At 36.4% G+C, this 26,381-nt stretch overlaps 4 protein-coding genes across 4 annotated transcripts; all 4 read right to left on the reverse strand.

Annotated features, from left to right (window-relative positions):
* Positions 1 to 457: 457 nt before the first annotated feature.
* LOC114736578 (ethylene-responsive transcription factor LEP-like) lies at positions 458 to 1,582 on the reverse strand. Its single transcript, XM_028924441.1, has one exon. It carries the CDS (start codon positions 1,396 to 1,398, stop codon positions 574 to 576), a length of 825 nt encoding a protein of 274 aa, XP_028780274.1. The 5' UTR covers positions 1,399 to 1,582; the 3' UTR covers positions 458 to 573.
* Positions 1,583 to 5,560: 3,978 nt separating this feature from the next.
* On the reverse strand, positions 5,561 to 8,768 carry LOC114736534 (nudix hydrolase 13, mitochondrial-like). The gene is given in 6 exon segments (XM_028924389.1): positions 5,561 to 6,267; positions 6,460 to 6,609; positions 7,147 to 7,181; positions 7,184 to 7,229; positions 7,318 to 7,432; positions 8,369 to 8,768. Coding segments are annotated over 6 exon segments (699 nt in total). The 5' UTR covers positions 8,446 to 8,768; the 3' UTR covers positions 5,561 to 5,991.
* Positions 8,769 to 18,316: 9,548 nt separating this feature from the next.
* LOC114736544 (40S ribosomal protein S27-2-like) lies at positions 18,317 to 20,527 on the reverse strand. The gene is made up of 4 exons (XM_028924398.1): positions 20,474 to 20,527; positions 19,026 to 19,106; positions 18,806 to 18,834; positions 18,317 to 18,716 (listed from the first exon to the last, which is right to left on the reverse strand). The coding sequence occupies exons 1-4, from the start codon at positions 20,525 to 20,527 to the stop codon at positions 18,590 to 18,592; spliced, it is 291 nt and encodes a 96-aa protein (XP_028780231.1). The 3' UTR covers positions 18,317 to 18,589.
* Positions 20,528 to 20,622: 95 nt separating this feature from the next.
* LOC114736564 (calcium-binding mitochondrial carrier protein SCaMC-1-like) lies at positions 20,623 to 22,433 on the reverse strand. Its single transcript, XM_028924418.1, has 4 exons — positions 22,028 to 22,433; positions 21,101 to 21,892; positions 20,921 to 21,011; positions 20,623 to 20,815 (listed from the first exon to the last, which is right to left on the reverse strand). The coding sequence occupies exons 1-4, from the start codon at positions 22,431 to 22,433 to the stop codon at positions 20,623 to 20,625; spliced, it is 1,482 nt and encodes a 493-aa protein (XP_028780251.1).
* Between the last annotated feature and the right edge of the window lie 3,948 nt (positions 22,434 to 26,381).

Here is a 26,381-nt window from a genome sequence, read left to right on the forward strand (position 1 = left end):
AGAGATTAGACAAGTCCTTCAATTATAGAACCATGCCAAGCAACGCATCATTTATTATAGCTTGTCCTTTAGCTTTTTAGAATCGTCACTTTCAAGCCATGTTGTTTAAAACTTCCTCATATGAGCCATATGAAATGAAATCAACTTTTTTGAATAATATTATTTCTGTTTTTAATTATAAAACCTTAGTTATAAATAAGGTCTTATAATTAATTTATAATATAGAGTACATAATATATCCATTATCTCTCTAATATATGGCATATTACGTTAGATTCAGGTTTGAGTCTCTATCCCTCTGCCCATTACACGTGGACGCTACAGAGGAAGCAGCCAAGAAGGCAGTAGTAAACGATATTTTTTGCACGTGGTAAAACTGTTTTTGGGTGGATCAATATTATTGGACAGAAACTGAAGTAGAAGAAATGGGCTACCTGGAGGCCCATACTATGGGTAATCAAAGCCCACTTACCCACACAACTCATTTACGGACTCGGAACTCGGCAGTTGAAAACTACTGGACGCACAAAACATAGAGACCAGCCCCGAAATTAGCAGAATCATTTATCAGAATCAGAAGAAGTAAGAGGTACCTCCCAGTTCAAAACCCTCCGGCATCTTTTCTGATATCGTTGGCATTTTGCTCAGCAGTGGGCTATGCAAGTAATCACCCGAATCCAAGCCCATATACGAGCACGAAGGCCAGCTTGTTGATGGTTCAAATCCCGGGTCTGTGCCTTGCTCCGAGTATCCAAAGCCATTATTGTAAAACTCTTGACTCATTTCGTAACCTATGGAGCTTGTAATATCCGGTGGCAATGGAGGGAGCTCAGTGTTGCTATCATCATACAACTGGCGGAAGTGGGGCACGTTATGTACGTCCATCGTGGGTGATTGATATTGCTGGGAATAAATCCCTGAAGAAACTGCCCAGGCATCAGCATCCTTTATGCCCAAGTACCCGGCCGAGAGGGCGCATTCCGTCGGCCGGTCAGCAGGGTTGGGTTGTTGAGCTAGCAAGTTGGAACCAAAGAGAGACGAAAAGTCGTGGTTCTGGTGGGATTCCTCATCGGGGGAGACAATGGGAGTCACGGAGGAGCCAGGAGGAGTATCTAAGTAGACGAAGTTGGTTCGAGCGCGAGAGCCACGCATGGAGCGTGCTGCTCTGTCGTAGGCTAAGGCAGCTTCCTCGGCAGTGTCGAAGGTGCCAAGCCAATGCCTTTCTTTGGTCGAAGGGTCTCTAATCTCTGCCGCGTATCTTCCCCACGGCCTTCTCCGAACACCCAGGTATCTTCCTGCCCACGCCGTTCCATGTTGTTGCTCTGGTGTTTTGGCGCTTGTTGACGCCGTTTGCTTCCTTTTCGCCTTGGAAGGCGATGACGAGGTTGATGGGTTCATTAAGTGCTTGGTAAAATGCTCAAGAGACTGGAAATCGAAAGATGGTTGGTAGAACAGGAAGAAGACTACTCAGGGTCAGGGGAAGACACAAGTCTACGAGTAAATGGTAGTATATTATTTGTAAAGAAGAGAAAATAAGAAGAGAGAGGAGAGTGGGTTAATAACATGCAATGGCTCTTCTCTTTTGTTGGCGGAGCTGTTTTGTCGTGGGAGTCAGCATGTGAGTCTGTGGTTTAAATAAGAGAGAGCTTGACCCTCAATAACATCCTAGCATTCTCTTTATTTCCATCTTTGTCCTTGTTCTGTGAATTAGTGCCAACACGTGCTCTCTTTTTTGTAGCTTTATCTAGATATACTTGTATATAAGCTTCTGCTCCAAGTTATATCATAATTGAACAATCTTATCTATCACAAAGGAAAGCCATTGATTTGAAAGAGAAAAAATAAAAGGAGGGCAGGGCAACAGGATCCATCATCACTTTTTAAGGAAACCCGCATAAGAAATGAGTTTCCAATGATGGGGATAGGTAGGAGCAATGTAAAATATGTACACAAATAGATAGATATCATTAAATTCGGAGATGAGAATAAAAGAAAATTATTAGTGGGTGGCATAGTTATAATTGTAAATGGACCATATAGCATGTTCCCCAGGATACCCCATTTCATGATTAGACTTCAACCAAAGGCATAATTAGAAATTAAAATAGCATTTGTTGTGAATTACCAAATATTAATTAAAATATTCTTTCCGCCATGGAATAGTCCATATAGTCCATGTTTGCTGCATGTGACCTTTCTATCAAATCATGGGATTGTACATGAACAAGGAGCTGATTATGTCCACTCCACACTCAATCTAACAAGATTTAGAATCACTAATAGTTATAATTATATCTGAAGGCCATTCTCATTTATTTGATTAGCCAAAGGGGAAAAGAAAAAGGTTTCAGAAGTTCATAAGAAGCTCATTTGCACATTCTAATGATCATTGCAGGTGGGAGAGGCTCCATGCTCTATTTTGATGATTATAGGGGCCCATTCATTGCGCACATACAAGGTAAGATCTTCCAGAATAAACTACTTGAAATTATCATTAGAAATTATGATGGCGCTATGACCAGGCTATTCATGCTTTAGTTGCATGCTTATGCATTAGCATGCTCCTCCTGCGAAGATTATATTCTATGCTGGTGGTAATGGTATAGATTTTCTCTACTCTATAAAGAATTGAATTAAAATCTTTCTACGTACTGCACACACCAAAATTTGATTTGCAATATCAGTGAAATAAGATCTAGGTATCTATATAAATATCATAAATGTTCGTGATTTTTATATGCATGGAGACTTGCGGTTAAAATTTTTCAGAAGTAACTAATCACTCAACCGAAAATATAATGAACCTTATTATTGAAATAACGATTGTCAGTCTGGCTCAATGATTGCACCAATCTGAGATATATCCGACCTCTTGAATGCAATTCGTTACGCATGAGTTGCAGTTATAAACGATGGGTTATTTATTTTCTAGTTTATGTGTTGTCATGAGTTACAATTCACCACGCCAATGTGTTTCACTATCGAAGCCTGTCTTTGTCTAGGATTTTTTATATGAAAAAGAGTAAGAAGTTGATCAAGTAGTAGTGAGTATTTTAGAAATTAAGAGGGTACGAAATGTTTATTAAATAGGTGGGACGGTGGGAATTTAAGTAAAGATTGCAAGCTTGGCATCCTTGTATATATAAAAAAAGTGTTTATTAGATTATTATTGTCTAACTTAATAAGCTTTTCCTTTTAATAATAGCTTACTTGGGAATATCATTACCCACCCATGTGCAACCAATTCGAGCTATCAAATCAATGATATGTTCCACAGTCTTCCACTCTTCCCCTTCTTTTTGTCAAAAACCACAGCTCACCTTTTTGAAGAGGTGATATAAATTATTGCAGGTTTTTTTCTCTGATAATTTTTCCAAGTTAGGAGCTAGCATGTATTCTTTGTATTCCATTACGTTAGAGAATACAATAGAAACAAAATGATGTGGTGAAACCGTGTTGGGGAGCATGTGAGAAAGACACATAGGCATAACTTTCTTGAGAAAAACAATGAGTAGGCATTTCTTAATTAGCGACAACTAGTTGCAAAAACCTGGTGGTTAAATTACTTTGACCAAATGTCCCGTCCTTAATTATAACGTGGATGAAATATATAAAAGATCTAGGGAAAACTCTGGCCGTCAGAAAGATTGAATAGTACAAAAACATCCTGAATATTCTTATTGATTTTAGGTTTCATGACATCTAACGTATCTCTGTGACAATGAAACTATTATTCTTAAGTGCTCCGGCCTGGAAATGATGACGCATGGACTAATACTTGGCTTCTGGTTATTAGTTTCTTTCCTTTTTCCTTTGCTTGTCAATCCATGTGTGAAACTGCGTAAAGGGAACCAAAGGTGATTTCCGGGTCAAGGAACCTTGAAAAATCCGTAAGAGGCATATATATGTTAATTTCATGCTCCTTTTTGCCGACCCAATTTGCAAAGTTCCATCGGGATTTGGAATATTTGGTTTTGATGCTGTTCATTATTTTAGGTTCCCGATTGATAATGGACTCTGTCTTCTTCAATGGCATTTAGTCATGCCTGTCCAAAAGTATCTTAACCCCACATCCGCAAAATAAGCAAGTTATAGTCAATGATGCTTTATGATATTTGCGTAAACAATATTTAAGTTGTAATCGGCTGTTGCATATGATCAAAGCTCAAACTTATGATATTAGAGTATAGAATTTTATGTTAACTCTTGTGTTTAAAGTTAATCCTTACTTGGTTAATGTTTATAAGCATTGTTAGTGAATTATATGCTGCCAGTTATTTTAAATTATTTTAAAATTGTTAGAATTTCTTTTCTTTTTTCAAGTTTGTGTGTGAAGTGAAAAATTATTACAATCTTCTTAAGACCCAGGTGAGGAAATTCTTCACTCATCCCTATTTTATTTATTTTTATTGGTTGGTCTGAATTTTAAAGTACAAAGACACAGCAAGCATCCCCATGTGGTTTGGAAACCGATTAGGATAACAGTGTGTGATAAAATAGTGAATACAAACTCACTCAAATTGCATTTACAAATGGGTAAGCTTACAAATAGAAAATGTTCCTGGGAAAATGTAAACAAAGTCGTACATAGCACCTAACATGCCACGTAAGCATGGACCAGAAATTCAAATGCTAATATCGAGGAGTTTATTCTTCCTTAGAAATTAAGTAAACAAAACGCAGTGGGCAATCCCAATCCTATTCATTCTTTTTGTCCTCTAGTGGTTACATATGATAGGAGGGCATCTTTCATTTTCTGGGAACATCCTCTTCTTAGAACACGAGCCTAAGCTCGAGGTTCTGCTTTTCTTTCCCATGTGCTGCACTAGTGGGCAATGCAACCTTCTATGGTTCTGTTGTATTTGAGGAGGAAAAAGAAGCCATCTGAAAAATAAAACTATATGCATGTTGCTATCTAATTAGCAACAGTAAAACTTGTTTTGATGAATATTCAAGTGTGAAAGAAAAGTTTGAATTTTAGGGTTAGGGACCCGCCTAGATCTACAACCACAAGCCGGAGCATGGCTCTCACCAGTCTCTGTGTCCAGGTGTGATGGGAAAATGTGACTCTTACGGTAATTTTAAAGCTTAAATAATTCTGCTGGGCCTACATTTTGCTTGCTGAAAGATGATGATCCTATGTCTGATGACATTGACCGTTTTGTGCAACTTGTATTTGATAATTCAAAGAAAATAATGAACCGTCCTTTGGCAATCAACTAATAATATAAAATGAAAATTAAGTTTACGAGTGAGAAATCTCCAGTACATATCTGTTTGTTTTTTTCACCCATTGTTACTTGTTAGTAAATATCCCATCATAATAATTGATCACAAATTCATATCATTATCTTAAGAGAGAAAATTTATCTGCTTGACTCGTTGATTTGTCCAGTTACGAGATCCTAGGATAAATTTGTCCACTGAAATCCCGCGACAGTTTGTTTATGTGCGAGTTTAGTATTTTGCAGCTACTTTAGGTGTTTGTCATCAACATATTCCAGCTGATCCCTAATTTCGTCTTGATGGGATAATCGAAAGTCCGGTGTAATTCTGATGATTTAGAGACAGAAATGGAGAAGATTTATAGGAATTACTGGCTTGAAAACAATTAAGTAGAATGACTTCTTCACTGCTGTTGAGCGTGAAGAGATTGGAGCTTCACCTTAGAAGACTACAGAATTTTGGCTGTGCTATTCGTTACAAGGCCAGAATCTCACAAATGATGCTACTTTAGAGGCTTCATATTGAATGGCGGGGAAGCAGAAAACTTACTAGCCTATGAAGAATGATCTCTCTGGAGAAATCTACCACAATATTTTACATGATCACAATGAAAGAAAGCCAAAAAAAAGCTACATCAAAAGTCCATAGCCAAATAGGGTACCCAAACCGTTAGTTTACAGTTTGTTCTCCCTCAAATTGGAAGGAGTTACTGGACACAGTAGTTGATTTATTACAGAAACCAACTGCACAAGGGTACAGAATATGTCAAAAACCAAAGCGAACGGCTATCCCTTGAGAAGTAAGTGCCAGGAGATTGGGTTTAGAAGACATACTAAGGTGTTGAGCAGTAGAGTGTATTTTGTAACAGTTAGGTGACAGAATTTGGCTTTCTGAGACATCTGATATTGAATTTGAAGGAGGATCAATTGGCGCATCTAGCTTCTTAAGACTTCTGTCCTCTGCCACTACTCTCAGAAACTCCTCCAGTGCCCTGCACATCCAATCATATCGGCAGAGTCTGAATGCATCCCTTATGTTCAACTGTGAAATCAGATATGCACTTGAGTTAGTCATAGAGGTTTTTTAATGGAAGCAATCCTCTCTGATATGTTCTTGATAAATTCACCGTTAAAAAGTAAAAACTGCTATTTATTTAAGCATATCATTAGAACATCTTAACAAATTGATGTGTGATTTTAGTACATCTTATGTGGATTTATTCAACAGACTCACCCACTGACGATTACGATTTTTCTGCTCTGGCCAGATCTCAAGTTCTTCAGTCACCTCTAAGGCAAACATGTATCCTCTGCAGCCTCCTTCCAGGGTGCACAAGTCCTGGCTGCTTTTGCTTCTGAACTCCCACATGCCCAAGGGAGTTTCCTGAGCAAGGAAGACTACGTCAGCCTTTTAACTAATAATGATGATTTCAAAATTTAACACAACACTATTGCAACATGTTGGAATCCTCTGACTTTGCCTCATTGTAAAGTTGGTCGTGAAGTTGTATGGGATATAGAGTTGATGAAGGAGGATGGTTTTTTTATTTTTTATATTTTTAAATCCATAGCTAAATTCGTGGAACTCTAGAGACGCAGAATTAAGGGAATTTGAATCAACATGCCTATATATTCTAAATTTTCTTAGCCTCGGACCTACAAAAAATGCTCCCTGTATCGCGAGAATTACTGTATTATTTGCCCTAGAAGATTTGATTATCAGAAATAAAACTGGAAGCTTTTGCAAACTGGTGCATTTTTTAGGAGATTTGTGGCATCTTCATCCGAAATATTTGAATTCGATCATAGTTATCATTTCATAGAACTGATATGGACAAACTTTAGCATTTTTGTGCCTCTAAAATTTCCACGACGAACTGATCTCTTTTTTTACATTCATGAAGTGGAGAATTGAACCTACTCTCAGTATTCCTTTGACTCCAGCTTCTTCAAAACTTCCCGGCAAGCAGCTTCCATGACAGTCTCATCGTTCTCCCATCCCCCCTGAAACCACAACCAAGTTACAACTTAAATTATGAAGGAAAATACCTCATGCTAGCGAAGGACAATGGCACAGGCAAGATCAAGTTACCTTTGGGAATACAAGGTCGTTGCGTTTTGGTGAAGAAACCATAAGAACTTCTATTATGTCCTCCATATCTCCCTTCTGATGGTTCTTATTCTTTCTCCATCTATACGGAATGCATCTGATTGTATGGAATGCACAGATAAGCAATTTTGATTAAACCATTGATTGCCAGTATGGTACTCAAGCTAGCTATAACTGTGCTGAAATATTTGCTTGCTAAACAAAATGAAGTGAGCTGCTTATGAATATTCAGCATTAGTTATTTTCTGTACTTTCTTATGGAATCTCAAACAGAGACTGACCATTTTGGTAGTTCCTAGCAATTTAAGTTTTTACCCGATTCATCAATTACTCTAAGACTATACTATCTCAGATAGTACTAATTATAAGACATTATTTGTAATAATCAATAGCGGAGGTAGTATTTGCTTTTTACTTTCATCTCGTCCTTTCTGTTTTTGTACTCGTCACAGCTATCATCAACGTCTTCGATATGGATCCCACTTACCCCAGTTGTGTACTGTGGTTGCCGCAATTATGTTACTCATAAACAAGACTATCTTTTTATAATAATGATAAACGCCAAAACAGAACACGTAATTTAAAGAATTTAATTTAATAATGTGTTAAGTCAATGATAATGTGGCCCATTGCCGTGATATGATTGCAAGTGACAAGCATGGAAAATACAAAGAAATATAATAAACCTGAGCAAAGAAGATAATTATATTATACAAAACTGATGGAGATGCCCTTCTCGATTTATCAAAAGAAGTCAGATAACCACTCCTGAATAAGAATATAGTAATTTTTTATAGGGTATATGATACTAAACAAGTGACGAGAAAGATGGGAAGAGTGAAAAGTAAGCAAGAGATAAACTAGAACCCTTAGCTGCAAGACGTTATACTTAAAGGCAGATCTTTATCTTCTTCTTCTAAAGGAAGTGTTTTAGAATGTGGAATTTAAACTAACTAAACTGCACAAGTACTATAATGCATGTCAAGATCGAAAATAAGGAGGTCAATAGGATCTGGGTCGAAGAAAGACTTACCCAGAGACAAGTCGCAAATTGTCTTCGTAACGTTGTCGAAGTCGTCCTGTTCGTGCTGACACTTGTACAGACGACATGGTGGGTTCTATTTTCTAATTTTCAGACCAAGAATTCTTGAAACTAAGAGAACTGGGAAACAGAGGAACTTCAGAACAAAATTGAGAGTGTCACCCAGGCTATGCCGAAGCAAAGAGAGAAAGAACAAAGTAAAGATTTTGCAGCAGCCAAGGTTAACGTTGTGGATTGAAAGATTCAGCGAGCAGTGGAGGTTCTACGTCTGGTTATTACAGTTTTAAAAGGCTTTTTGGTCTGTTTCTTTTCACCAAATGGCAGAATTAACACCAACCCCTGTATCGACAATAATCCCTTTTCAAGAGCAAAGCGAAAACGAAAGAAAAAAGGAAAGAAATAAGAGGAAGGGATGGTTTCCACAGAACACAGAGCAGCTGCTGTCTGCGGGGGCCGCACCAACGGCATCAGTTTATATAGTAACCCAATCACAAAAATTCAAACTTGTAAAGCGCTAATTTTTATTATTTTAATATAGAAAACATATTCATGCAAATATTTTAATAGGGTTAAAGTACGTTTAATGTCCTGAAATATTTTCTCAGCTGCATCCAGTATTTTGAAATATTTTGTAACACATTCAACACCTCAAAATACTTTTTAAGTGCATCTAATCCCTAAATATTTTTCTCTTGTCTTAGTGCTAAATATACTAAAAAATATTTTTAGATATTAAACGCATCTAAAAAATATTTTGAAGTATTGAATGCACAAAAAAAATATTTTAAAATGTTGGATGTATTTGAAAAAGTATTTTGGGGTGTTGGTCTTGATCCTACTTTAATATGGCAACCGAAATCTCTGATGAAGCTTTTTTTTTTTGGGGGGGTGTTCTTTTTCATGTGAATGGACTTAAATTATTTCTCCCTTACATTATGAAGGTTTTTCTTCTATTTCTTACTCCCTCCGTTTCTTATTATAAGAGATATTTGATGCTTATAGTATGTTCCTATATATAAGAGACACTTAAAAGTTGTCTCTACTTTTTTGTGTTGATTTTTTATTTTACCCATATTTATTATCTCCAACTCACACACTCTCTCTCTCCCACTTCTATTTCTTTTAACAATTTAATTATTCTCTCTCCTTATTAATAAGGGTATTTTTGAAAAAAAATTATACTTTTTACATATTAATTATTCTTAACTAATTTTAACTATTTTTTTATCAACGTACTTTGGTTATTTGTCTCTTATAATAAAAAACGGATGGAGTATTTTCCAGCCGCATTATGAATGTGATTATTTATATCGAACTTGTAACAGAAAGTCAACCAATTAAATGAATGTGCGGTGGTGGTTAGAGATCTCTCTGATTTTCCTTTATTATTTTTCAATTTTTCATTTCTTTTTTTGGGGGGGGGGGGTTTGCCTGATTTATCAATGTGGCCCCTCCTCTTTCAATAAGTTTCGTTCGATATCCCTTTTCTGGGCAACGTTGGTTTGGTCCTCCCCCTTTTTACCTTTCAAATTAGGGTGGATTTTGTGATCTCTTGCCAGAATTTTTAAGAATAAATTACATGACTCATAATTAGCGTCACATTTTCAAATGATTTACTTTCTACTTTGCCTATTATTAATACAGCCATTTTTAATCTGTAATCAACACAGTTTAACTATATATTTATTTTGTCAATATATACGGAACACGAACAATTACCGCTACCCACACATAGTATTAAGATAAAACCGGTCCATAGTTTAATAAAAACTACATGCTACATAATTAGAACGAAAGGGATGAGGTTTCCGCATTGGCTGACAATATATATATATAAATATATATATATATGTTGGCCTATTAATTATTCACTGTGGGTTGATACGTTTTCGTTTACAGCATGAGACTTCTCTGTTATTAATCACTACCGAAAACAATTCTTTGTTTTGTTTCTTTCTTTATATTTATATGTATATATATAATATTTATCGCGTGATTCGGTAAACTGATAAAGAATGATATGCACCTTCTGCATGCTTTTTTTTAATTAATTTAATTATAAAGGTTTTGTTTTTTTGGACTATAATTCTGGGGGCGACCACGGCTTTAAAAAGCATATATCTGTTTCCGTCTCTAGAACCAATATAATTTTGTGTTCACCTGGTAATTAATTATTTATGATCCTCTTCCAAAGCAAAAAGGGCAATCATAGGAGTGTGTCTTTACGTGGTACTGTCCAGAATATGAAGGTTTAAGCAACAAAATTATAATCATGGGATTTCTCTGCGAATGATATGATATCTCCAGATCAAACTTTTTTTTTTTTTTCCTCGTTGTGGTCCTTACGATGAAGTTGCCTTCGTCTTGCTCTGTGACTTAGGAGAGGACTACAAAGATGACAGCTTATTAAAGTTTCTAAAGAGTTAAAAAAAGAAGGAAATTAATTATTGTTACTTTACCTAATGTATACCAAACACAAATTTTTTTTTTTTTAAAAAAAAAACTAGCTGTTCGATGGAGGAAGACACAGTGAGTTGCAGGATTGAAAGAATGGAAACAAATAAGATATATTAAGGCAAGGTGAGAAATACATTGAGCCCTATTTTATTTTACTTTTAAAAAAATAATACTACTTCCTGTCCTTACTATAACAGGTATATTGATTTTTAATTTAGTTTTAAATATAAGACGTAGTTGGTCCTTGCAGTAATTTCACCTGCTAAAAATTTCATCAAATGGTAATTCTAACTGATATATATAAGTAGTAAAAATATTTTAAAAAAATAATACATATTTATTATAAATAAATAATTTAGTATTTTTTTTTTAATTAGCAACTGGAGGTAGTGATATTAAAGCTTGCAATTTAAGGTTAATTATGATGTCGATCGATGAAGAGTTGAGAAGGATGAGGGAAGAGAGAGACAAATGATGGAGGGCCATGGAAAGCATTAAAGATTTATGGTGACAGTTTCTTGAGACAGAACATTTAATGAGAAATCATGGAAGACCCACGGGCATGCCGACTTATTTTCTGCACAGATCATAAATGATGCTCTCCCATTCAAAGCTCCATCCTCCACATTCATGGCAGCGCATCAAACTCTCTCAGCCTGAATATACTCCGTCTAAACTAATAAACTACTTCTCTGGTCCTATTTATAGAGTAAAGAGAAAAGGTTTTTTTTATCTTATTTATAAGTCACTTCATTAACTTTTCAGTGTGAATGTATTATTTTGTCCTTCATTTATTATAGTGTAAGTAGTTATCTTTTTTGAAAGGAGTATATTTTAAATAGGAGTAAAGTTAGAAAGTTGCTATATTTTAATGGAGAGTTAATGCAGTTTAAGGTTTTCCTTGATCTGTGTGAAATGGAAGTGCCTTATAAATAGGACCAGAGGAGTACTTCTAACATATTTCTGCGATCAATAAAAATATTAAATTTTATTTAAAATTTAATAAATTTTTAATTTTATCCTTATTTAATACTCCCTCCGTTCCTTATTATAAGAGACATTTGATGCTTATTGCATGTTCCTATATATAAGAGACACTTAAAAGTTGTCTCTACTTTTTTGTGTTGGTTTCCTATTTTACCCATATTTATTGTCTCCAACTCACACTCTCTCTCCCTCCTACTTCTCTTTCTTTTAATAATTTAATTGTTCTCTCTCATGCTCTCTCTCCTTATTAATGAGGGTATTTTTGGGAAAAAAAATTATATTTTTTACACATTGATTGTTCTTAACTAATTTTAACTGCTTTTTTTATCAACGTAATTCGGTTATTTGTCTCTTATAATAAGAAACGGAAGGAGTATATATTATATCTTATGTGAATAAAGTTAATACAATAATAAATTATGCGTAAAATTGTATATTGATACAAAAAATTTCTCTTAGTACTCTATTAGATCAAAAAATATCTTCTTTCTCTATCCTATAAATAAGACTAAAAGAGTATATAATTATGCAGACCATATATGATGAAGTTAATTTTTAGTGCATTCATATGGTATAAATGTGTACATATGTAATACTAGTATGTGTGTGTCAGTGCGCGCATATATTATTCCACCGGAAGTTTCAAAGATGCCCTGCACATACATATAAATGGGGAAGACGAAGCATCAGATTGTTGAATAAATAAAGGGAATGGCGTCTGAGCAGAGAGGACAGTGTTTGACCAAAAATGCATCAATGTAAATACGAGACCGCTTGCAGCGTAAAACTTGGAAAATATATAAATAGCTTCGAGTTCAAACTCAGTATTTAAAGAGCCATGGTTGCTATTCTTTGAACTCATCTCAAACTACAACATTGGACCACGCATGTGCATGCTCTCTCTTGATTAATTTTCACATTATATACATACATATATATATATATTCTCTGAGGATTAACGATAATATATGTATAACCATTGAACATGCACATGCATGTTATCTCTTCTTTCATTGAATATATCTAGATAGAACATAATTTTTCGTCTATTACATAGAATTTGGAGAATAATTAATCATCAGCCCATCACAAAAATCTGGGTAGGACTGAGATCAAGAATTAGTTGTCCTGTTCTTGGATTATGGACGAACCAAATCCCTTTCTTAAAATTTTATCACAAAAAAAATCTGTATATTATGTAAGAATTACTCTCTCTCTCTTTTTTTTTTCAGTTTTACCCTCCATTTAGTGTCATGCTGTTTTAAATTTTGACTATTTTTATATCTTAAAATTTAGAACAGGATGCATATTCAAAGAGAAAGTTGAAATTCAAGGAAGGATAAGTAAGCCCCAGAAACTTTAGGCTCTAGCTATAGAATAATACTATCTCTTGTTTTAAATAAGATCTTATAATTAGGAATGGATGTAATACCACTTTGTTTCTTATTATAAATAACTTGTATTTCAAACCTGCAAACAAAAAAAAAAATTAAATTAATCAGTTTTTTTTTTCACATTTACCCTTATTAAAAGTTGTGAGAGAGAGGGAAGGGAGGGACTGCATAGGAAATGAAAAGTTAAGAGAGAGAGAGGGAGAGGGAGAGAGACGTGTTTTGAAGAGTCATTATTTCAGACTTAAATTAATTAGTTTTTTATTAAATTAGTAGGGATAAAATTAAAAAAAGATCATTAATTATACTACAAATAACTTATATTTTGAAATAAACTTTTAGAGTGTAAATGACTTATAATAAGAAACAGAATAGTACTATTTTAAAGATATGAAACCGATATGCATTATACAGATTTTTTTTTGTGACCAGAACCATATGTATTATGCAGATTAGAACAAGCATAACCAAGGCGGAAATAATTAAAGAGCTAGGTAGGATACTCTGTTCGAATTAAAACCAAAAAAAAAACAGAGAGAGAGATGGGAAGAAATGTGAAAAGGCATGTGGGCGCAGTAATTAAGGGAGACAAGAAAGACAACGAGAGGACGTACATTTGATGTGTCTCACTTTGCAATTGCACACCACACACCCACACCCCTCTTGTCACTTTCAGCTCCACCCTCTTTTAATCAATCATTCACATCGATTCTCCCTCTTCTTAATCCCTAATTTTATTCTTTAATTATATGTTTAATTGGAAAAGTTTTTGGCTTTACATGCATACACGTAGCTAGGCTTGAACTCGACAAGTCCTTTGAAAAAAATGGATATATCAAGCTGTAAATGTTAGACTATAATCCTTCTTAATATAAACAGAATTGAATAAGCTCATGTTGTAGGTAGTTATTTAAGCGAGTTATAGAGTGTCACACACGCAACTATATATATAAATATATATATACATAACATAACGCAGCAATATTTATATATATTACAGTATTAAACAAACGTATCAGAAGATAATGCAGAAATAGGTAGTAGCAAGTTGCAACTCAATTTACTGCTGTCTTACGCAAACCCAGCGTCCAAATCTCAAAGCACGTGGTTGCTAAGACGGACCTGATGAACAAACATGGGTTACTTGCTTTGTTATTAGAATATTGTTAAAGACTTCCATTTTGTTACTACCATGTATATATGCATGTTCTTAATTTCTTACCCTGGGCAAAGCTTTCACATTAGGCATACATAAATAGTTTCGGTGAAGAGAGCAAACTTTGCTTAAGGGATTGTGAAATCTGTAAGGCTGATCTTAAAAGGAAAACGGTAAGTATTGCGTTCAGGGACTCTGCAGAACATTGGGAACTCAAATTAAAAGGAGAAGAGACAAACAAGAGAGACGAAAAAGAGAACACGAGGGTGTGATCTGGCGTACGGGGATAGGTTTTAGTGGATGAGAATTAATGTAGCGAGGGAAGGGATGACGTTGCCTGCCAATGTAGATCTTATCGACATTGGAAAAACGAGTGCGCGGCGGGAAACCCATAAAGCAAATAATAATTGAAAAACAGTGCAAGAAACCTCTTGATGAGGAGTTACAGTAAACAATAATAGTGAGATTGTGAAAGGCGTTTACTTGGGTCAACTGCTTTTGGAGGATATGGCCACAACTGACACAGATGCCTTCTTGTCATCTGTGTCATCAACGATAAGTCCAACCATTGCCTAAACGATAACCTTTTCTATTCTTCACTGAGACAAATATTGTGCCCAACCCATGCGTTCCTTTGCCTATCAGTTTTCTGTCTTTTCATCCCTAATGCAATTTTAATAGTATGCTCACGTCAAATTCGGATACTGTGGAGTGGTTTTGCTGATTAAACTGGGCCACCTAACCCCCTTCCGCCTGCATTTCTTTTTTCTCTTCCTCTTCTCTGGTTTGTTTTTTTCTAATGGTTTCTTGGACGGCTTGATTCTTGTTCTTCGTCTTTCTTTGCGCGCGCGTTTTAGATACCAATGATCAGTTTCTGAAAATTGTATTGGTCCAGCCCGACTTCTTCCAACTTCCACATCAGCTTTTAACAGTAGAGAGAGAATTAGCTTTGCTTTCTGGTTTGCTCTGGTTACCGAACGGAAGATACATATACTGAACATACACACACACGCATTTAATATGCTTCGTGTACTGGGTGACTCGTCTACTGCGCAATAGAGATGCACATGGGTTTGCAAGAACGAAGAAAACCCCGGGGGTGGGGGGGGGGGAGATCCAATTAACATAACCTACAGGATTCTAGGCGTTGCCTAAATTTGAGGTTGTGATGGTAAACATTCAAGAAGGTGCTACCTTTGAAGCATGTCTTCGTTGCTAGCGTTAGAGGAATTGAGGAGAGGAATAACTAATCAGTCCGAGAGAGTATTATGAGCCGTTTGGTTTATTGAATGGTAAAGAATGTAGTGTAACGCAATGGGTAGGAATGTAATTTAATGCAATGATGTTTACGATAAGTTTGTTTATCACATGTAGTAATAAAATATTTTTTTTTATATTTACTTGATTATGAATAAAATTAAAAAGAGAAAGATAGTCTTATTGAAAAAGGAAGAGAATAAGAGCCTTCCTCCTCCATGCCATGCTTCCTCGTCGCAAATCAGGGGGGGGGGGAACATCTATTTCTTTCCACAAAATAAAAAATAATTCACAAAAAGCAGCCGTGAAAAAAACACAATTCTTGCAAATCAAAGAAACAAGGAGGAGTTTTTCTCCTTTGTATCAACCAAAAAAAAAGAAAAAGAAAAGAGAGACAGAAACAAGAAGAAGTAAGGAAGAGGTTGATAGAGAACGGATTTGATGGCAAATGAATCTCCAATCTGAATGATCTTTGAGGGGGTTTGATCTTGGGGCTTGAAGAAAGGTAGGTACGGAGGTCGAAGCTGGAGAAAGAAGACAATGAAGTGGGTGGAGAAGTAGGAGAACGAGGCTGAGGATAAAGTTCTATGGTGGCGGTGATGCGATAAAGGTGTAAATGCGAAGAAGGACGAAAGTTGCTCCCGACACCAGTGATTGTGGGGAAGGTTCTTCAGCAAGTAGGAATGGGTGGAGCACAAATGACAACCACCATGGTTGAAGTTACGGCACCCGCGAAGCCGCAGGACGATGGTAGTGTAGATTGGAGAAGAAGGGTCCAATAGGTTTTGATTTTTTTAAGCAACAATGCATTTTTCTCATTCTGTAATCCATTATCAGAGTCCATCCATGTTATCCAGTTTTCGGCTTTTAAGGAAACCAGGATCCCATATGTAATCTTCTTTACATTACAAAAACCTAATCAAACAACCAAATCAATCTTTTGTATCTGTATTACATGTAATCCTTGTAAACCAACCAAACGTGTTATTAGGGTTTAGGTTCATGGGTTTCCACTTTGCGGTAGCTGGCATTAGCTGCTGTTCAGTTAGCGTGACTTTGGAAGAATTCACAGATTCATGTGGTGTTATTCTCAATGCAGCAGGCCAACAAATATTCTTCAGTTCACTTCGCTGGTGCACTTTTCTGTTCTTTCTTTCTGGGCCACTAAGTAGAGGATTCTAAAGAGTCGAATGCTAGTCATGAGTTTCCAACTTCTAATCTTCCCTGTCCATTCACGAACTTCCAATCAATCGGGAATAACGGAAAATTACAAAATTACCTTCCCCTGAGATGCAGGATAAAGCACTACCTCAAAGTTGATGAAGGTGTAACAGACTAGACTAAATAAGGTCACAAAAGTAATAATAAATTAAATTGTCCATAACTACAAGCTCAAACTTAAGAGACTCCCCCATAAAATCAACGCCTTCTACCCCTAACACCCCTCTCAAATTCCGCGCACTGTGATGTTCAAACTAAATCTAAAAAATTTAAATTTGAGGTTTAGTTTGTAACTTGCAGATGATAATTTTTCCGGGACAGTTTAAGGATAATTTTTATTTTAAATTTTGTATCTAACTGAAGTTAAAAACTACCAAGAAAATATTAACTATAAACACGATTTAGTTCACCCAAATTCGATCCCTAGGGTTCATTAGACAATGACCTTTCACAATTGTTCTCTTTTGCTTAATGCGCCCTCTATCATGCATCATCCCCAGCAGAGAACAATTTCACATCATTTGGGTTACAAAATCCACTGAAAACCATAGCGCTCTGTAAGCTCAGATTTTGGCCCCAAAAAACGAATATCGAACCTGTAAAATTCCCTAATCTCCCTATCCAAAATAAGGACAAAACTACAGAGGGATGGATTAGGAAATATAAACCAAAAAAAAAAAAGGGGAGTCCACTGAATCACTTGGTATTGTCATCACCAGCCTCGGCGTTTCTGTCCGTTGAAGGGAAAATAAATGAACTACGGCACTAGTAGATTTCGAATATTGATTTACTAGACTAGAATCCTGACAGATCAACAGGTTAGCTTTACCCTGCCTTGTTATAATCTGCACGCAAAGATCTGTTCAATCTGGCTCATTTACCACCGGCAAAAGACAAGCACCAAATGAATAAAATCCAAAATAATTCAGATTCCTCAAACCTCACCCAACCCAGAAAGAGAAAACAAATCCATGTTCTGGATCATCTCTAAGACGAGATAAAACCAGTATAATTGGTAGAATCTGCCATCTCCTGTACAGACCTAAAGTACAATCGACTGATATCCCAGAAACGTCTGCCACCAGTACATGATTTGCAACCTTACAAAGTCATCCAGACATTTTCCCGTGAATGCATGATGTAACTAAAGGATTTACATCAAAGCAACAAGACTGACAAATAATAATTAAATATCAAAGGAATGAAAGGAGTTACACAACCGAATGATCTGACTGATGACAGAGATAACAGATACTGGGCGACTATATAGGTCTAGGTAAATAAGCTTGACAAACACAAGACGTACATAAAAAAAAAGGCACCACACCAGGCGGCTCCAAAAAGCATGCCACAATTGCTGAAACACTGACGTTTAAAGAAAACACCTGTCAAGGTCGGCATTTTATGTCAACGTTGTTGAGAAGCAGTACCATGTGACAATAGGAATCTGAAGACTTAAAGCATTAACACTACAACTGAACACAAGGATACCATATTTAGAAAACAGACAATTCAAACAATAATTTATACCATTCAAAGGAAAATAATTATCCAACAAAACCATACACAATTCATATGGAGCAAAATTGAAAACTAGGTGGTATTCTAAGTCTCGGGAACAGTTGAAAGTCTTCGAATCTAAATCACTATTATAACTTAATCAAAGACAAAAAAGGTTGATCCCATCTTAACACTAACAAGTGAAAAACTCCGATGATAACTAAACAAAAGATGAAGAGCGATTTAGTCTCCCTTCTTCCTAAAAGAGCAGCCCTCTGTTAGCCTCGCCCGCCCACCTGTGGGCTGGCACAAGACAGTTTGGCAGTTGCCACATACTACAACAGTCTGAGAGTGGCTGAAAACAGTGGTTCTGCATCCAAATTAAAAATCCATAGTCAAATCAAATATCAATGCAATTTATATATCACAGTCAGAAACAAACAAAAGATTACAACTTACATGTTGAAGCAACCCTGACACTTCACATCCTGCAAAACAAATCCAGCAAGGCCATCAGAGATCAAGCCAAAAAATTAACTGATCAGGACACCAAAAAAAACCTAGAAAAAAATACTGACAGATAAAATGCATCGGAGGAAATTTCCATTTTGTATAATGCAAAACCCAGAGCAACCAGCAACGAAGACGAAATTAGAGTTTAAAAAGGAGAGTTCAATACCATGAAGAAGGAGTTTGGAGACTGGACAAGACGCTTGAGCTTGTGTTTTCTCTTCTCCAGCTCAGCCGGGGGTTTAACAGATCAATATCATTTGAAAGAACCTACACACCAAATCAGCGGACAATGATCGAATTAATTAGGAAACTGAATAAGCAAATTCATCATTACAAAATTTGTCAAGTCCCATTATTCCATCCAGTCTGCAAAATATACTGCACGTAATTTAAAGAGAAAAAAAGTAAAATGACATCGCATGATATGAACCAAAAACTTCCCACAGATAACTCGCAAAACCACCCAAGAAAAAAACCCAGATAAAAGATTGTTTGTTTGGCACTGTTTTTCACATAATTATGAACGCAGAAAAGAGAATCAGTACAAAACCGAACAGAAGAATTATATGAACGCAGAAAATTGAGGAAAAAGAACCATAGATCTGTTATGATGTTAGATAGCACTCACCATCTTGTGGAAAGTCGAAGAACAGGAAAGCTCAAACAAAAACCCTAGCTTTTGAAGAGGAGAAGACTGGCTGAGCGGCGGGAGAAAAAGACCAATCGAACAAAGCGGTTTTTGCTTATAAGGGGATGATATGGACCTCGGCCCAAAGGCGGTTTAATATTTGCAACAGGTCGGTGGGAGAATCCACTTGCGACCATTTATTTTTCATTCTTATTTTGCGGGCCTTTCAAGTGGGCCTGCAAAATTGTCCTTTTTCTGTCATTTAATTCTCTGAAACAAACTCTGCCGCTTTTATTTTTAAGCTTGTGCCCCAAAAAAAAAAAATCGGAGCTTTTAGTCAAAATTCTTTGATGACAAAAAAAAAAAAGGAAATCTCAAAATAATTTCATTTTATATACTGCTTAAATAGATGTTTTGTTGAATAATAATCAATTGCAATGATAATGAAGTGTCACGGATAAAAATTAAAAAAGATGAGCAAATTTCACGTTATGCGGATAATAATGGTCGTTATTATTTGAAAAAGTTGTAATCAGATTATTGGATGATATTGTAGAAATATCAACCGAATACAAGGATTGCAGATGAAAAATTAAAGAATTACAAATGCGTGATAATTTATCTTGGGGGAAATTAAAGTATCTCTTCTGAGATATATTTCCACGCAAAATAAGAAGAATCTTGTACAATGTTATTCTGTTATCAGCTAAAAACCAACCAACTCAGAATAAAATTACGACAGACTCAAAAAACTGCTAGGAACTCAACGATAAAGAAACAAATAACTTACGAAATAAGAATTTTGTTAAAATAATTAAATGCAATTCATATATGGTTTTTTTTCTTTTGCCACTAAATCGCTAATAGGCATATGATTGCTAAACACTACAAAATCGGATATTCCAGTATTTCCTCTATATCACCCAAATACCCTGTAAAATTCTATTGAATGATTTCAAACCCCCCACATTAGTGTAATTAATCACCATGCCAGAACCAATCAATTTTGTTCTCGCCGCCGTCGACTTCACCGTTGCCATTGCTGTATTTGCTGCTAGACCGTCGTCGATATATAGTTTTCTCGTGCCGGCAGCCAACTTGGTCAAACAAATGCACAAACGAAGCAGTAAAAATTTCACTCTAATTTCAAACCCTTTTTGACGGTTTCGTAAAGCACATAGGTAATGCTTGCCGATGGAATGACTTTGAGAAGGTTAGGAAATATCCCTTTGTAGAATCCTCTAAACCCTTCGTGCTCAAAAGTTCTCTTGAACACTTCTGTCATTCCATTATAATCTGTACTAGTATTGGAGCGTTGAGCTTGCATTCTGAAAGCAACACACATATGTGGCTTATCGATATATGGGTCAAAACAAATCAAACGTATAAGCTACCAAAGAAACAGACCAGCCACCTTATAAGCCAAAGTTTACCTTGTTCTAACGACCTGCAATGGATACACACATGTTGCTCCAAGGGCTCCCGACACTGTCCCACAACCCAGTTGTACAAGAGGACCAGGTTCTGCAGCAGAAATGAGAGTTTCAACACATATACTAGCTAAAGGAATATCTTAACAGAGCTAAAGGAGTTTAATACACACACACACACACCTCCATCACGAAGAATATACTTCTTGGACATATCTTTGAGGGCCTCATACGCAGCTATATCTATGCCAGCATAAGGAATAATCCCAAGAAAAGAAGGAACCAGGCCTCTATAGAATGCACGAGGTCCTTCGTGAACCCATATATCTCTAGAGAGGGTTTCAAGACGAGGAATTCTTGCGCCTTGACGATAAGCATAGGTTTGTACTCGTGTTTTGATAAGATCCATTGGATATATTGCAGTTTGAGCTATCCCACCAGCCATCCCACCAGCCAGTACGTGCCCTACAGTCCCGATATCAGAGTTTGGTCCATCTCCTTTATAATTCACAATCCAAGTCTTTAGGGTCTCATAAGTGTAAAATCTTATAGCACTCTCAGGAGCCACCTTGAGGACATTCAAGCCATTGCCTCGAAAAAACCCAAGGAAACCCTCTCGTTTCCATATATTTTTAAGTGCAGGCATTATATGAGCTCGTGTGGTTTGTATTTGCAATATGATCTTTAAACGATCAAGTGGTGCGGTTGCTGTGCGTGATGCTGCCCCTGCCAATCCTCCAGCAAGCAAATATTTACCTGCATGGATGTTTCCACTGATTCCTGCAGGACTAACAGTTTGTTCCCCAATATCAACAAGGCACGCACGCTCTAAATAACGGTAAATATTCTCAATAGTGGCCTCTTTCGGGTAAAGCAGAAGAAAATCCCTCCATTTTTCAAATGTTATAACCCCATCACTATCCTTGTCAACATGCTCCATAAAAAGGGCAACTTCCTCTTCATCAATCTGAATCCCTACAACAGAGAGACAGAGACTAAACGTAGGCACTTTGCACAAACTAGCAATACTTCACAACCACTTGTAAGGTGGGAAGGCATAAATTTAACATTTTTAGCAGATGACAGAGGGCAATGGACTGGTATATATACCTGCCTTTACCAGTGCCTTGCAGAGCTCTTGTGGCATAATGCATCCATCATGTTCAACATCAATGGCTTGAAATATGCGGTAAAGCTCAATCTCCTTGTTATCTACATACTTCTTGAAGTCTTTATAATCAACCAGTCCGTCTTTGTCGGCATCACAAGCTTTTAAGAAATCCCTGGCATGCTTATATTCTGGCGGTATGGGAAGCGCAGAGAGACCAGCTTCAATCTGGGCATAATCTATGATACCAGAATTTTCCTTATCAAAGAAACTGAATAGACTACGGATCCTTTGTTCCCTCTCTTCCTTCGTCTCTTGGGATGCTCGCAGAACATCGTCTATTGTCACTCGTCGTGGTTTCTTCACAGGGTTGTTGCATTTTGATCTGGATTCTTTATCGTTCTTCATCGAAACTCTAAGCTAGTATATATGACACATTCGTTTCCTGCAACTTAAAGGATCATTTCTCTATGACACGCGGATCATATCGTATTCCCCAGATTCAAGTTCGACGCTGAAAATGACAATGAACACAAATGTGGTTAACAAGTAACCGAAAGGAAACTCTTCTCATTCCACGCTTAAATAGTCAGGTTCCCGTTCAAAGGCAATGGAAATGCAATGACAAAGCATAATTGAAGAAACACAATTGGCTTTTCTTCGAGCATTTCAGAACCTTACAGACACCGTTCAATAGCATGATGAATCAAGAGCGTCGGGTTCCAGAATTTGAAAGAATTTAGCCTCAAGGAGGTCATACGATTCAGACAAAAGGCCTAAAGAAACAAGGGCAGCGTGAACTGCGGACCGTGGAAAGAAGGCGCAAAGCAGCAAAAAGGCGGGAAATAGAAGATATACCTTTAGCGTAGGAAGGAAACAAGGTTTCACAGAGATGGTTGCGCCACCGTGCGTTCGCATAAAAATGAGCGAATGTGATTAGAGTTCAGAAAATAGACGGCGGCGATGAGGGGGAAGCGGCGGGGAACGCCGGCAAAATCCAATGGCTCGGAAAATCTGCTCCTCGTCAGAGAATTGTTGGGAAATGGTTAAACGAAATATCAATATAGTAAACAAGGAGAGAATTTGATGGTAGTGATTTGATTTGAAGAGTGAGAGAAAGGTGCAAAATGTAAGGTTGCTTTTTTACGGATATTTTCTTCTTTTAATTACGTGCAGGTACGTATATTCATCAACGTCCTCGTAGTAGCGGGCAGAGATAAGATCATTCCCATAAAATATCCACCGCAAAAGAAAAAATCGAAGAAGAAGAAGAAGAAGAAGCTTCTGAATACAGGACTGAGCTCCCTGACCATGGCATAGTTCAATAAGCTTACGGAAGCGCCTCTTTCATTAAGTTGAGAACTTGAATAAACAATTTAATATCAATAGATAATTCCTTAACAATCATAACCCACACTAATTAGGTGGGCAGTAACAGAAGCCTCTCTCTGATCAAGAAGGCATGAATTAGAATATAAAATAAAGCAGAGGAAGATATATCCACATTTTAGTACAACGATTGATTATTGACAGGGAATACCATAAAGTGAGGAGGATGAAGAAGGGAATCAAGGGGTTGGTGGGTCAGTGAAGTAATTCGGAGGGACGACAATGGAGGCATTAGTGCAGGCCGTCATACAGTTGAAATTGTCCTGGCTACACCTAGCAGAGCAGGGCATAAAATTCTTTCTGTTAAGGAAGCAATTAGTGAAGCAGGACACAACAGAGGTGCCGCAGGCCCGAAGGCACATGGCCACGTCTTGGCCGTGGCTGGTTGTCGCTAACTGGGCCACCGTCAATATCGCCGCAACCACCGCCATCCTCGTCACTTGCTTCGCCTTCCCACTCATTTTTCTCTGCTCTTTCCAATTTACATTCATACAACCACATCCAAAGAGGCTTTCTTTATATACTGCATAATTAACCACAAAGCTGCGTGCTTTTGTCGGCTACGATTCAAACCCTCGGTCTCATCTGCTTTGCATGTTTCAGCCTTGGCTGCTCCTGCACGCACCCCACGTCTACGCATGCACGCAAAAATTATGTGATTTAATGATCACAGAAGTACTAAAGGGAAATTTTGAGAACACTCAATTCGTTAAACTAAATTAAATGCCATCAAAATATACAAATTGATCGTATTTGGATGTTGAACACGAAATCATATCTGTATAGTATACGTGTATTTATATATAGAGAGGCGGTTGTTTAATTTATATAGGTCAAGAGGAATTTGATGCCCCCCACAACAGCGTACGTGGGGTTCTAATAACCTCGAAGAGACCATAATGGGTCGTGGCCGTGTGGCTTGCGGGGCATGTATACACACAGTGGTAACTGCGAGGCCATAACTGAACTGGAGAGGATAATAAAGAGAGAATGGGAGTGAGGAAGGTGAATATTTATTTACACTCACTCTGCTCACGCTTTTAAATTCCCTTTACAGTTGTTAAGAGATTTAGGGTGTGTTTGGTATGAGTGATTTGGGTGGGAAAGAGGAAAGGGGAGGGATTTTAATCATTTTTTCTTGTTTAGTAACACACAAATTTTAAGAGGGGAAGGGAAATTTTTTGAGGGAAAATTTTAAAAAATTTCCCTTCCCCTCCCCTCCTCAATCTCCCCTCAAAAATTAAGAAGATTTGGAGGGAAATGGTAATATTTTACTATGTTGTGATCATTATATCCATATTTTGTCATGTTGTGACTATTATGCCCATATCTTAAACAAAATAAGAACAAAATTATCCATATTAAAATATTTTTTCCTCCCCTCTCTTTTTTTTTCTAAATCCAAACAAAATAATATTAAAATCTTTCACTCTTCTCTTCTCTCTTTAACCCTTCATTAAAATTATTTCCCTCCCCTTCCTCTCATTATACTAGTAAGGAGCAAGTTCTGTTCACCTCTGTCTTTTGTGAGGCTAACCAACATGAGCTCGTGACTTTAGTTAGTGTGTTGATGATGGGACGAGCTCAGTGCTCAGCTATTTGCATTAATTGAAGCATGGCGCGGTGGGTTTTCTGTTTGGCCAATTGTGTCGTTGTTCAATTAATTGACATCAAAATGGAAGGATCCAGTTTCGCTGTTTATCGTAACGGTGAGCATTCCAAGTTTATTGAATCTAGGCCTTCTAATTTCACTTGGATCCTACAGATTTAATTCCTTTTTTTAATTTTATTTGTTTAAAATGATTATTTTAATATATATATAATCTAAAATAAAGATAGTATCTTAATTATTATGTTTTCCAAAAATTATTTAAAAATAATTAATTAAAAATTTTAAATATAGACAGTTCAAATCAGATATAGATGATTCAGATCTGACGATCTTAAAGTGATCATCAAAGTGATGAGTACTAAAACTGATTTTGTGATTAACCCCTTTTTTGCCAATCAAAACTTGTCCTAAACGTGGCTTTGGGATAAGAGTATACGCTTAAATTTATCAGCCGCTGATACGCTAAAAATACCTGTCGGCAGTTCTGATGATTTCCTTTGCGGGACGCTGAGACACTTGTTTCCCGTCAAAAAGTAAATATAATCTGATTGTGCTCATGGGATACATTGTTGTGGAGCAAAACAAGTCACAACTTGCAAAATTAAGTCTGTTTAATTCCAAGACAATTTAAACAACATGACTAGGTATGCGTGCTTAGTTCTAACAGCAGGCACTTCCTGAACCAAGCCGTACGTACCGTTTCGAGTCCACTTTCATATGTATTATTGCAAACATTATGCCCATTTTGACTGCTCATAACGTATTTTGAGTCTTTTTTATAATATAAGAATAATCCCTAGATTAAGTTTTTTTAGGAGAACTTGACATACTAAGTATAAAAAATTTAACCTAATTTTTTTTATTTAATATATTTAGACTTCGTCAAAGACAGAATTATTATTTTGGATGTATTAGAATGCCTTTATTTGTTCGTCTTCTAAATAAATAACAACCCAACTCCTTGTCATCAATTTGGAATGAGTCGGTCAAGGCAACGTCGAACACTTGGTCAAGAACAGCATTAATGTACTCCGGGGTTTTAAAATATACACTCCCCTGGTCCCTGTTTTTTGCCCTATTTATGAAGTAAAGAAAGACGATATTTTTTAACTATATTTTTATGACAGTAGGAGAAATTTTTTATATAGATACACAATTTTATTTTTATTTATTGTTGTGTTAATTTTATTTGCACGAAATATAATGTATATTAAATAGAAATAAAGTTAAAAAATTATCAAATTTTAAATAAGAGTTAATGAAATTTAAGGTTTTTTTTTGTTTGTATGAAATATATTGGAAGTAACTTGTAAATAAGATTAAAGGAGTAGACATATAACTCGGCAGTGTTCTGG

The sequence above is a fragment of the Neltuma alba genome, unplaced genomic scaffold (assembly GCF_004799145.2).
Source record: "Neltuma alba isolate B1F8T4 unplaced genomic scaffold, ASM479914v2 tig00013343_pilon, whole genome shotgun sequence".
Classification (NCBI taxonomy): domain Eukaryota; kingdom Viridiplantae; phylum Streptophyta; class Magnoliopsida; order Fabales; family Fabaceae; genus Neltuma; species Neltuma alba.

Excerpts from the sequence above, each read along its gene's own strand:
- LOC114736578 (XM_028924441.1), bottom strand. The coding sequence starts at position 1,398 with ATGAACCCATCAACCTCGTCATCGCCTTCCAAGGCGAAAAGGAAGCAA.
- LOC114736544 (XM_028924398.1), bottom strand. The coding sequence starts at position 20,527 with ATGGCAACGGTGAAGTCGACGGCGGCGAGAACAAAATTGATTGGTTCT. Across the intron at positions 18,835-19,025 it reads CTCCAAACTCCTTCTTCATG|GATGTGAAGTGTCAGGGTTG; the intron begins GTATTGAACTCT and ends TTTGTTTTGCAG. Across the intron at positions 18,717-18,805 it reads TGTCAGGGTTGCTTCAACAT|AACCACTGTTTTCAGCCACT; the intron begins GTAAGTTGTAAT and ends ATTTGGATGCAG.
- LOC114736564 (XM_028924418.1), bottom strand. The coding sequence starts at position 22,433 with ATGAAGAACGATAAAGAATCCAGATCAAAATGCAACAACCCTGTGAAG. Across the intron at positions 21,893-22,027 it reads CAAGGCACTGGTAAAGGCAG|GGATTCAGATTGATGAAGAG; the intron begins GTATATATACCA and ends TCTCTGTTGTAG. Across the intron at positions 20,816-20,920 it reads TTGCAGGTCGTTAGAACAAG|AATGCAAGCTCAACGCTCCA; the intron begins GTAAACTTTGGC and ends TGTTGCTTTCAG.